This window comes from Neomonachus schauinslandi, chromosome X (genome assembly GCF_002201575.2).
Source record: "Neomonachus schauinslandi chromosome X, ASM220157v2, whole genome shotgun sequence".
Lineage (NCBI taxonomy): Eukaryota > Metazoa > Chordata > Mammalia > Carnivora > Phocidae > Neomonachus > Neomonachus schauinslandi.
In genome coordinates, this window is record NC_058419.1 from 26335189 (window position 1) to 26348545 (window position 13357).

At 45.3% G+C, this 13357-nt stretch overlaps 1 protein-coding gene across 1 annotated transcript; it reads right to left on the reverse strand.

Moving 5' to 3' along the window:
* Window positions 1-5620: 5620 nt before the first annotated feature.
* On the reverse strand, window positions 5621-12385 carry TEX13D (TEX13 family member D). Its single transcript, XM_021685269.1, has 2 exons — window positions 10123-12385; window positions 5621-5727 (listed from the first exon to the last, which is right to left on the reverse strand). The coding sequence occupies exons 1-2, from the start codon at window positions 12383-12385 to the stop codon at window positions 5621-5623; spliced, it is 2370 nt and encodes a 789-aa protein (XP_021540944.1).
* Window positions 12386-13357: the final 972 nt, after the last annotated feature.

The window sequence follows — 13357 nt, forward strand, 5'->3', positions numbered from 1 at the left end:
CAAGGCTGGGAGAACAATTTCTAAATCCCCACATGCCCAGAGCTGCCTTGCACCAAAGCCAGATACGTGTTTGCCACCCGCTGGGGATGAGAACAGTCCTCTCAGATTTCAATGGCAGCTAGTAGTGACTCACCTTTTTTTTTTTTTTTTTTTTTAAGTAAACTCTACCCCCGACACAGGGCTCAAACTCAGGACCCGAGACCAAGAGTCACATGGTCTACCGACTGAGCCTGCCAGGTGCCCCGTGACTCTCCTTGATTGAAGCATGCCCAGTCCTAGACTCTATCAACCTTAGTAGATGAAGCGTAAACATAAGCCTCTTACAACACCGAGAATAAACAAAGAAAATAAAACAGCGTTCAAGAGGATTTTCAGGGATAGCTCTGGGGAATTGAGCCAAGATTGTCTCATCATCTTTCTACCTCACTTGTTTATGGTCAAGTCCACCTCTCACCTTTCCTCATGCTTTGGGTCAAGGAAAAAATCGATCTAATAAGTGAACGCATACGCCAATGTTAAGGACTCGAGAAGTCAGTCCGCCCTGAACTCTCTATATTTTGAGCTGGCAAATGATTAGCCCAGAGAAGTTCATCACAATGGTGGAATTTCAGACAAGAAAGGGGAAGGAAGATAGGGTAGGGGGGTCCAGGCCCTCATTCACGCCCTATAGACAATAGCCCACCTGTGAGGTGAACTGTGAGAACAGTGTGTCATGTAGGTAAAAATGAAACTTAAGTTTTGTTTGGTTTTATGGTTGTTGGGTTTTTTTGTTTTTTGTTTTGTTTTGTTTTTTTGTCTCTGAACAACGCTGAACAAATCATCCACAAACTTAGAAACAGAGCAACATGGATCTGACAGCAAAAGTGTACCATGCATTCTTCTTTTCAGTCTCTGTTTGGTTCTGTGTTGCTAAAATAGCACACCTGTCAAAGCAGCCAGGTACAATGGGGTTCAGCACAACTAACTCATATGAAAAAAGAACAGATCAATTATAAGGTAACAGTCCAACTCTCACACCCAGCATGTCATTGTCATCTCACAAGCAAGCTGACAGCTGGGCCAGCCCACTATTGCAGTGTTGATGAAAAATACCGACATCTTCACTCTAGGGCTACACCAGTACTGAACCTGACTTTTTAGCAAATTCAGAACTTTGTGCCGAGCTTGAAGTGTAGAGAAAGAAGATTCAAAATGGCTCTCTTCCTTCTCTCTCTTGCCATATGCACAAGAGAGGAAAGGGGAAAAACAAGAGAGGGGAGCAATGGACATAGTGGAGGCCCCAGCAGAGAAAGAGTTAAGAAGAATGGGCCCCCAATACAGGTATAATCCACTCAGAAGCAGAATTATCTGATGAATCCCTTATTGCCTATCTCCTGCACTAGAACGTAGGGTCCTTGATGGCAGGAATTAGTGTACTCTATTCACCACCACTGTATCCTCCATGTGGCACATTTTATTTTTTTATTTTTTTATCTGTTTTTATTTTTTATTTTTAATTAAACTCTATGCCCAACATGGGGCTTGAACTCCAAACCCTGAGATCAAGAGTCGCACACTCTATGGACTGAGCTAGCCAGGCACCCCCATCTAGCACATTTTAGATGCTTAAATATATTTGTTGAGTGAGTGAATGAATGAAATTAGTGCTCTAAAGAAAGTAAGAGAAAAAAATGCATGTGTGCGCACACACACACACATGCGCGCGCACGCACACACTTGGTTGTACATGCCTCTGGCCTACCTTTTGGAAGAGCAAAATAAATTGGAAGGAGGATTAATCCAGCAATTATGAGGGTCAAATTATACTACATGTTTTACCATGAAATCACTTTCTCTTTCTGAGCCTTACTTTTTCCCTCTGTCAAATGGACTTGAACCAGATGACCCCCAAAGCCACTTCCAGCTTTAACACTCTGTGCTTTAAACAAAAGCCAAGAGTACTTTCCAGAGAAACAGAGGGGAAATGGACTGAGCTCATTTGTGTGCAAGAAGCAAGAGCTGTTTCCTCAGATCTCACCCGATAGAGGAAAGATTTTTGTTCTTGTTGTTTTTTAAACGACCTAAGAAATAAAAATCATGAGGTGGAGGAAGAGAGCTTCATAGTTTAAAGCAAACTACAACCTTTTAAAATATAGATGCCATTTAAGTCAAATATAAAAGCATTGACAAACTGTCAGCCAAGGTTGAAAGTGTCTTCTTATCTAGACTTGTCACCTCCTGAGGTCTCTGAGAGGTGACAGAATTTTGCATGTGGATGCCCTGTCTGAGGTGCTAATTGTCTTCATTTCAAATGCCCTAGGCTTTTCTCCAACCCAGGTAGATTAAAAGGGTGATGCCAAGGGTGGTCAGTTTTATAGAGTGGATCTGACATTTCAAAATCTTTTTCTCTAACCTTTCAAAACTAACTTTGTTCTTCAACTAGCTCATCTATAGGTGTGAATTCTCCTGTGACAGTGTTATGATTTGACACCTATGGTGAGTTTACACATTCTCTCTGCACTTACTAAAATTCACTTCCTTCACAAAAATGAGAAAAAGAAAAAAAATGTCTTGAAAAGAGCACCTCCTTTTGATAATATCTGGGTTTATCTATGAGGCTAATTTTTCTAATGCCCTTTTGTTTTCTAAGCGAGAAGCCAGAGACAGGTTTGTGTGTGCTTAAGGCTACTTTAAATATGTTTACTCTTTCAACCAACATCATGGGCATCTACTGTATGACAGACACTGTAGCAGGTACTGAGGTTGGAGAGAAGAGCTGTGACTAAGGAAAGGATGGGCTTCTGGGGAAACAGTAGTGGGACATCTAACTCAGCTTATATTCTAAACCTGCACAACCTACTCGAGACAGCAAGTTCTTGATCTTTCTGTCTGCTCTGTAGGGTTCCCTGTACTTGTCCTAGTTTTACCTCCTTCATGGCTTAGAGGACACTTCCTAACTCAAGCTGAAACTCTTGCCTGGTACTGAGCTTTTGTTCTTGGAATCATAGCTAAGATTTGCTAACCACATATTACATTCTAAGCATCCCTGCTAAGCATTTTGCATGTATTATCTCGTTTATTTGTATCAACAACCCTATGAAGCAAATTATTATTATTATTAATTATTATTACCTCCATTTTACCAATGGGGAAGCCAAAAGTCAGAGAGTCTAGGTAGCCTGCTCAATGCAGCACAACTGGTCAGTGTCCCGCTTGGGAATAAATACAGGCTATGACCTCAGAGCCTGTGCGTTTCACCAATATCCTCTTCTGTCTCCCAACCTTAATTCTGAGGTCACTGCACTGAATTGGTTGGGCTTCCATCTCCTATCTAGCAACTACTGTAATTTGGACTTCTAGAATATTCTTCATATACTTCTCAAGTGTCAACTGTTCTCATGCCCTGACTTGTAGCATGTCTCTATCTATCTCTGTGCTTTATGAGATCAGGTACACTGTGTTAGCCTGGGCCCCACTGATTAGCATGTCTTGGAAGCTCTTACAGAGTCAAGGTCTATTCACCCAGGCTTATAGGTCTGGAATCTGAATCATCAGCTTATCCATCTAAAGTAATAGAACACTGAATCACTATATTGTACACCTGAAACTAATATAGCACTGTATGTTAACTTTACTGGAATTAAAATAAAAACTTAAGAAAAAGGTGAAGTAACAGAACACTGTGTGGTCTGGGCGTCTTCTGTCCTGGGTGGGCCTGGATGCACATACAAGGTCTTATTGCCCAGTTTTTCTCCTTCTCCTTTTACTCAACCAAATGAAGGCCACTCTTGGCCAGTTTTTCCTTATCTTTCCCCGTGAAGATAAAATGAAATAACATACATGATGTGATTGGAACCTACGATGAATTCCTCTTGGCACATCCAGGTCTTAACACAGTACCTGACCTAAGTTAGCCCCTTTGTTTCCCCTCTCTCTCCCTTTGCAGAGAGTGTGGATTCTTATTTACTTCAAGGAGTCTATCATTTCTGACACTGCCTCCTTTCACATTCATTGTTTACCGTCTATCCTGTGGTCTGCCTCATTTTGGTTTATAGAAACAAGTCTTCACATCCCACACCTTGGCACCTGACAACATGTCGCCCTTCTGATTTCATCAACCCAGTTGCCTTTGGATCATTACTGAACCTTCTCTCTACCGCCTTTCATCTTGGGTGGGGGCACTCTGGGTATGATAGCAGTGCAAAAAATATCATTTCATTGTAAAGGAGGCTCCAACTTTCTTTCTAAAAATCTGTTCTCTTTCTTGGAAGTTCAAAAACAGAGAGCTTAAACTAAAAGATTAAAGTCCAAGAGACTGTTATTTTGTCTATACATCTATTTTTTTGCCTGAACATTGTTTTAAGAAACCTCTGATGTTTTGAAACAGGGATGGCCACTTTGATCTATACACCATGAACACCAAAATTTGGCAAAGGAACAGGACGAAATGGACTATATAAACGTTTCCCTGAGCAGTTTTGTAGATACAAAGGAAATATTATAACCCAGGAAACAAAACAGCTAATGGTGGATTTCTGAATGCATTTTGTAGTTACAGATGTTACATTGGCATCATTTTTCTTTTCCTTCTCAGTAATAAATATTTCATGGAAAAATGCTATTAACATCGATCAGTGGGGAGTTCAGTAGTATGAGTCTTTTACAAAGCAGGTCATATATGTTCTGAAGTTTCAGAACTGTCTAGACAATATCAGGAATTGTAGTGGTAAAGGTATGAAATTTTCAATCCTTGCTCAGTCTTTTTCTTTCCTGAAACCAGTATGGTCACTGAAATTATCAAAGTAAATATATATCAAGCAAAAAATAAATGAGATTAAATATCCTAAAACTTTTACTTACAGACAAAACCCTCAGAGAGCTCTTTGTCATCACTTTATAAACACTGGGGTAAGGTTAAATGCTGCCTACCACAAAAGTAATCACAGGTTTTTTTGCCTTGTGCACCATTATTTTTGTAAGGTAGTATAGAATGAAGAAAGCAAAGAGCTGGAGAATATCACAAGTGAAGCTGTAATACTGCATATTATTTCAAAGTAAAACAAAGTTAACTTTCTCAAAAACTTTTTCTGTTGACTGGGGGCACAATTTGAAACCATCTGGCTATCATGGAAACTTTGCAACCCCAAATACATACTCAACGTGTATTTTTTTTAATCCTTTAACACTTACTGGTATTTAATATGTATTAAAACTACTAGCTTCCTACAGAAATTGTTCCTAATTTGCGTCCTCAAAGTTCATAGAAGTTGAAGAAGGTGGTAATGATGGATTCTAAGGTATTGTCGCTATTACAAAGAGCCTAGTAAAATGGTCCATTTGCCTGTGACTAGGCTGCATGTAATAATAATAGTGATAATAATAGTCACTAAATCCCCACAAAATCCTAAACTTAAATGACAAATGACTGCTTTTAGGTGGAAGTACATCAAGTTTGTGTGAGGGAACCTTAGAGATATACATGCTTTCTTAATTTTAAATGAGAAAATAATCACATATTATATAATACTGTTTGATATACAGGAACTTTTTGAAAACTGACATCTCCAGGCCAGAAAATATGATTGAATAATTGATGAAAAGGCTGATGACTACTGTTTGGTGTATATTTGTCGTACTTCTTCTAACAGAACAGGAGATTATAGAGGACAATAGTAATGACTTCCACGTTGTCTAACACAGTGCGCGGCACATCCAAAGCCTTCTCTATATGCATGTTCTTTGCTTGATCTATAAAGTATTAAAAAGCTAGGGATTCCTACTGGCATTCTTCCCTCTAAAATTGACACCGGGAAGAGTATATGATCCTTTTTTACAATTGCTTTATGCCCCAGAGAAGTTGGGCTAGATGTGCCAGGATCTGACCTACTGGAGGGATTCCTAGGCTCATTGAATAGAGTGCTTCTGGCATGAACCAAATAGGAAGTTGTACTCAAGGAACTGTACTAGGTCCCTTGGGGGTACAGATACTCAGTGCGGCAGTGCTTCCTATGCCTGTTCCATCGTGGTCTTGAACACTTGTCTTAAGTGCCAAAGAACAAGCACTGTCAATGAGAAAGTTCTGTTCAACTGCAACCTCATAAGGTCACAGGCCAGGATTGTTTCAGGATCCTTAAGTTTATGTGAGACTTAGTTCCAGTGGATGCAATCACTCCATCATGAGCTAGAAGTGAGAGAAACACTCACAGGCATTACGCACAGTGCCTGCACCACATAATAAGAATCTGCTATCGTTTGGTGTTGAGACTTTACAAAGCACACGATAAGGAAATTATGTATTTCTTTGCCACTCTGTCATAGATTTAGTACCATGATTTAGAAAACATCAATTCTATTCCCCATTTTGCAACACAAATGTGAAGCTTTTGAAGTCTCCTTTCCCGCCTCCTTCCTCGCTGAAAAGTATACATGCATGTATATTAGGCTGTTATAGCTGGTACCTTATCCACCTAAAACCAACGCTGAGTTATTCAGACAGACTTCCGAGAAGCAGTCAAGATGGGCTCTATCTTAACAGTATTGAACTCGGCTATATATAAACTTTTCATAAGGCCAGTCTGCTGAATCGAATACAAATTGCTTCCACTGCCTAAATTACCACCAGCACCTCTTGGTTCTGCAGTCTAGAGATAGTAAGTGGTCCTGCTCGCTGGCAGCCAAGCTGGGCACTTGTCACAAAGCTTGAGAAATTCTTAAAGAGCAGCATGACCATGACCACCAGACTGTTACTATGCCTCCAAGTCTCTCCATTACAATCCTGTCGCTGGATTTAGGCATTGATGACCCATGTGACATGCAAATGTATTACTCAGTAAGGGTAAAAGTTTAAGGTACAGTAATATAATGGAAAGAGCAGAGGCACTGGAGCCTGTACAATTTCATTTTGAAGCCAGGCTTCACCAATTCCCAACTTTGGGTATTGAGTTACCCTATTTGTAAAACGGGGGTAATCATATTCACTTTGAAGAACTACTAACATGGGTACCTAGTCATACCTTACAGTCACCAAAAAGGGTAATGTGCTTAGAGCACCTGGCACACAGTAAGCACTCAATGGTATCTCTTGCCATCATTAACAATGCCTTGTACTCATTACCACAGCACCAAGAGCAGAATCCTGAGGGTAGGGAAAGGGACAACCCATTTGTTGGGGGCTCAGAGAAGTTCAGCAACTTGTTGAAGGTCACGCAGCTAGTGAATAACAGCACAAGTATCCAAACTCATGTCTCTCTAATTCCAAAGCCCAGGTTCTTGTCTCAGAAACCGCTACCATTTCTTGTGTGTACCCGGCCCAGAAAAAAGGTAGTGATTTGACAACCTTGATGATTCAGGTTGTTTTGGAAATTGTCAACCCGGAAAGACTGTGATAATAATAATAAACTATATAAAAGCTATGCACAGGGTGAGTCTGCATTCATGCAGACCTAGAGGCATGCCAACAAATAGCAGAGCCCATTTGAAACCATAAATAAAGCAACCGTAGTGAGATCTAGAGACCTGCTAGTACATCAAGGTGAATTATGTTGGAAAATTCCCAAGTCCCATCTGTGTATCAACTTCCCAAAATTCCAGGGAGCTATCGGCACACACAGGAATATCACAAAACCAGCCCCTAGCCCAGAAAACCTAGCTTTAGGTTGATGTCCCTGATGGTCCTCTTCCTCCCCAGTGCTCCCCACTAGTAAACAAGGCCTCCCAGTTACCAGGAGTGAGGAAAGAGAGAAAGCCGGTGGGGTAGGGTCAGTTCTCTGCCCCATCCCCTGTCCTTACAACAAGCAGGCAGCCAGGTTCCACCCCCTTTTGCCTCGGGGAACATTTGTCTTATTAACAGGCCATCTAAACCTGGCTGTTTTCCAGAATCCTGAGCCCCTTGATGGGATTGTGCATAGGAGGGGACAGCGCCTTGCAAGGCAGAAATATAGGAGGGAAATTCCTGCTCACTGGACTCCTAGGAGACAGGGCCTCAGGGAAATGGCTTCTTGGTGCACATAGGGAAGCAGGACACCAGGCATCCGGGTTCCCAGCCTAGACAGAAGCCCCGTCCCCACCTCCCCTCCCGTGCCCCATGGGCCTAAGAGCAGCGGAGATGCCCACCTTCAAAGGACCATGTGGACTCGGACAGCGAGGGGAGCAGGGACGTTCACAATGGATTGAAGGCCCCACAGAAGCTCCTCCCCCTCCCAATCTTGGGTAACTTGCTGGAAGAGGAGAGGCCCTCTAATGGTGAATGAGCTCGAACTTTCCTTCACCTCGGTGGGATGGTGGGAAGATGTGGGTTTAAACTGCCGCCCTGGAGCAAACCTGCCCCGAGATGCACACCACACAGAAGACACAGCAGGCAAGTGCACACTCTTTATTATTAGACTCAGGAAACCTCTGACAGAGGCTGAGCTTGGTGAGCTGGGATTTCATGGAGGAACTCGAGGACACCTTTCGTTCAGACTGGAGACCATCTAACTTCCCACCCCCTGGGCTCCACCTGCCTCGGGGGAGCAGAGAGCCTGCAGAGAACACACCAAATGGGAGAGAAGGGGCCCGGGGCATTCCCAAAAGGGCTTCTCTCAGTCCAGTTCTTTTTTAATCTTATTAGAGAAGCACCATCCACAGCATGATGTCCACCCTTGGAATCCATTTTGTTCTTCACCCACTCTTGACTGGAAAGGAGCTTGGGATGGTGGTGGTCCAAAGCTGCGGGCTCGAGTGTGTAGCCAACACTCTCTCAAGTACTGTCTTTAAGTCACCCAGTGGTCATTCAGGCAACCAGGAAGATAGCTGTCCCTCTCAAAGGAAGAAATCAACAGAGTATCAGAAAAGTCCCACCTGCACTTTCATGAAGCCACTTTCCTGATCTCTGCCACTGCTCATTTGTCTTACCTGTGAACAGTGAGATGAGCAATTCAGTGACTCAAGTCCTTTCATGGAAGTCCCTGATGTTACTCCCAGAACTGCAAAAATATCTGGATGTGGGGCGCCTGGGTGGCTCTGTGGGTTAAGCACCTGCCTTTGGCTCAGGTCATGATCCCAGGGTCCTGGGATCAAGCCCCACATCGGGTTCCCGGCTCAGGGGGGAGTCTGCTTCTCCCTCTGCCCCTTCCCCCCACTTATGCTCTCTCTCTCAAAAATAAATAAATAAAATCTTTAAATATATATATACATATATCTGGATGTCATTTCAGTTGGGTTTACCAGAAAATCATGCTGTATGCCAGGCAAAGACATCCTCCTGATATACTTTGCATCCCAAATTAGGCTCTCTCCTGTTATCTAACCAAACTCACCAAATCAAGTTATAATGTGTGCACCAGATATTAACATATAAGTCTAGCTCCTAATACATACTAGACAATAACTATTTGTTTAGTGAATTAAATGTAATCCATCAAATTTGCTATCATCTATAGAATTTAATACTGCAACACCCCCCCAACTCTCCCAAATTAATCACAACAGAGAAATTACATTCTAACAAAATTGTTTTGCCCTCCCTGCCCCCCTACTGAGTGCCAGAGCATCTCTTCTTCCATGACTTCTTCTCACTCTTCTCAGTTCCAGCCAATGGGGAGTCTCAATGAGGTGCGGGTCAGCTGGAATCAAGGTGTGATTTCTTTAGACTCTTGGGAAATCTTCTAATGGGACGGGTTCAGCTTCTTCAGCAACAAACAAGTTCTGTGGGGCTCAGAGACACAAAAACAGGCCCTCACCTATAAAACTTAAAAACAAGAAGCAAACATGAACACTGTAGTTTACAAAGGAACAATAGCATTTTGAAGGAAGAGCGGTGCTCCTAAAATTCAATATAGTTATAACTCAAAAACCACATGGCTGTTCCCAAAGACATGGCATATTCAGGAGAAGGAGGTTAATAAGAAACCAGAAAGGAGTGTGTATTTACGTATGTAGTACCCACAATGATAAAAAGTTGTTAGTTTCGGTAATGGAATAATGGACTGTTTTATTTAACTTTCTCTACAATAATTTTGGTTTTCACATTTTCTGTGAAGTAAATAAGTTACTTTTTGATCAGAAGAGGGTCTTGGGAAATTGGTTTTCCTTTGGAGTGTTTTCATTCTTACTTACCTTCTTGAAGTCAGTAAATTTGTCCTGGGTCCCGGCCTCTACTCTCACCTGTCACACAGACTTTCTTGCATTTATAACAGGCCTTGCGCCATGAAAAATTCATGGCTTTACACCATGGGCAGTCCCAATTCACTGGACTGCATCTTGAGACAGATTTCTCCTGGTGCTTGGAATCCAAAGCTTTTTTCCCTTTTGGTTGCTTGGTCTTCTGCCCCAGAGGCTGCTGTATCTTTGGGTTTTCCCTCATACTTTGGCTCCAGCCATCCCCCGGGGGGGTTGCCTGGGGCCTCCGTGGACCTTCTTCCTGGCTGTGACTCCTCCTAAACCCCAGGGAGAGCATCCTTTGGGGCCTCTGTGGACCTTCTTCCTGGCTCTGACTCCTGAGAAACTCCAGGGAGAGCATCCCTTGGGGCCTCTGTGGACCTTCTTCCTGGCTGTCGCTTCTGCTGTCCCCCAGGGGACCAGTCCCCTGGGGCCTCTCCAGATCTTCTTCCTGGCTTTGGCTACTGTTATCCCCCAGAGGGGCCATCCCTTGGGGTCTTTCTGGACCTTCTTCCTTGTCGTGGTTCCCACTGGCCCCCAGGGATACCATCTCCTGGGCCCCCTCTGGATCTTCTTCCTGGCTGTTGCTCTTACGGGCACCAAGGGGGGCCATCCTTTGGGGTGTTTTTGGACCTTCTTCCTTGCTGTGGCTCCCACTGGCCCCCAGGGGTACCACCTCCTGGGGCCCCTCTTTATCTTCTTCCTGGCTATTGCTCCTACTGGCACCATGGGGCGCCATCCCTTGGGGTGTTTTTGGATTTTCTTCCTGGCTGTGGCTCCCACTGACCCCCAGGGGAACCACATCCTGGGACCTCTCTACATCTTCTTCCTGGCTATTGCTCCTGCTGGCACCAAGGGGGGCCACCCCTTGGGGTCTTTTTGGAAATTCTTCCTGGCTGGGGCTCTCACTGGCCCTCAGGGGTACCACCTCCTGGGGAGTTTCTGGATCTTCTTCCTGACTGGCACCAAGGGTAACCACCTCCTGGAATCTCTCTGAATCTTCCTGGCTGAGGCTCCAGCTCTCCCCAAGGGGGACCATCCCCTGGGGCCTCTCTAAACCTTCTTCCTGACTCTGGCCCCAGCTATCCCCAGAGGGGACCATCCCCTGGGCCTTCTCTGGACCTTCTTTCTGGATCTGGCTCCAACTATCCCCAAGGGATACCGCCCCCTGGGGTGTCCCTTGATCTGCTCCCTGGCTGAGGCTCCAACTATCCCCAGGAGGACCCATCCCCTGGGCCCTCTCTGGACCTTCTTCTTGGCTGTGGCTCCAGCTATCCCTAAGGGGGACCATCCCCCGAGGCCTCTCTAGACCTTCCTGGCTAGGGTTTCTGATATTCCCCAGGGGGACTGTACTCCGGAAGATCCCAGGACCTCCCTCCTGGCTGTAATTCCTTTGGTCCCATGGTGGGGCCACCTCCTCCCGGAAGCCCACTGCAGCACATGGACCAGGTGGGTAGGTCCCCAGAGGAAGCATCTGAAGCGGGACTACTGCAGCTTCTGCATCCATGACTACTGGTGGTAGCAGAGGTGGCAAGAAAGGGATTCCCACTGGGAGTGGTGCTTGCAATGGAAGTGAGTATGGCACCAGCATTGGCAGAGGGGGTTGTATGGCCTGAGCCCTGGGACCTGGGGGTCCTGGCATGTGAAGAACAGCTGCTGGGGCTGGCACCTGGGCCTCAAAATACAGCCTACCAGGAAACCCCATGGCAACCACATCTCTCTGCTGCTCAGCATTCAGGGGCCCGGCTATAGTCCCATGCTGCTCGGCTCGAGGCGCAGGCAGTATTTCACGGGCCAGCGGGATGACCTGGGCCGACCTATCCACGTGGAGCAGCCGCCCACGAAGCACATCACACTCGAGCAGCGCCTGCTGCAGGGCGACCTGCGTGAAGCACAACTGCGTGGCCACTTCCTCTCGATCCCCACGCAGCCGCTGCAGCTCGGAGGCCAGGGCCCAGGTAGCCATCTCGCGCTCCTCCACCTGCTCCTGCAGCCGCCGCACGCGGTGCGCCTGCTGCTCCCGCTGCCTCGCGGCCGCGCGCACACTCAAGGCCAGCGCGCTCCAGGCACAGGCTCTCTTAGTGGTGCGCGGTACCTGAGGGTCGACCACGACGGTCCGCAGCTGGTCCTCCACCTCATTCCAGGGCCGTGAGCGGAAGGTCACGTAGAAATCTGGACCGCCGCCGTTCATGAGCACTTCGTTGTTGATGAACCTGATCACCTCCGTGTGGCGGAACCCGCTGGCGTGGTCCCCGAAGTCAACTGCCATGGCTGCTGCGGCCTAGTTAACCGTCCGCCTCACAGGCGATGCCGCCCCTGCTGCCGCCAGTAAAGTCCACCGCTCACCTCCCTACTCAGTCCTACTAAAGTCCCTTTCCAGTCCGGCCCTCCTCCTCAGCCTCTTTCCTCTCTACCTTGCCTTCCTCACAAGGAGTAAAGCAGATTCCCTCACCACACCAACCCCTACCAGGTGAGGGTGTTACACGTCACAGAGACGACCTCTGAGTCACCCCGCAAGGCCTGCTGGGATCCGCCTCCCTCTACAGAGTGCCCCCTACAGGGCGAATAGGCTGGATGGCTGCACTGGGTACTGCAGTGAGCCTATGGAAGAATTTGTTTCTAAGAACTTCAGAAGGACAATCAATACCCACCCAATACCTAGTCGGGTGGTAGGGTTGCATAGGTGGGTGCAGTTCTGCTCTTATCTCAGTTCTGTCTCCCATAACTCTTAGGTACTACTTCAGTCCTTCAGTACAATCACACTGTCTATACACTTCCCTTGTCATCCCGAACAAATGAACTTGGAGTCCGTGTCCTCAAGAAAATTCAGTGATTGCGCCATGAATGCCCTGAACTCTCCTTACAAATTCACTCTCATGTTTACTTGATCAGCTATTCTCAGAGGGTGTCTCTCTTCTTCTTTTAGAGTAAATGTTCCTCTCATAATCTGGGTTTTCCCTATAAGAAATGCTGAAGAAGTGCTTTAAACTTCACTAAATAATAACTGGAATCTACACGAAGAAATAAAGCACACGCTAAAGGTAACTACATAGACGAATACAAAAAATAGTATTCATGCATTTTGCAATTCCTCTTTTTTCAATATATGATTTAAAGGATGACTACATAAAATAATACAAGTCTGTCTTCATGGGTATACAATGTATAAAGATGTGATTTGTGGCAATAACAGTGTAAACTGTATAGAATGAAAGATTTTGTATACCATTTGAAATTAAGT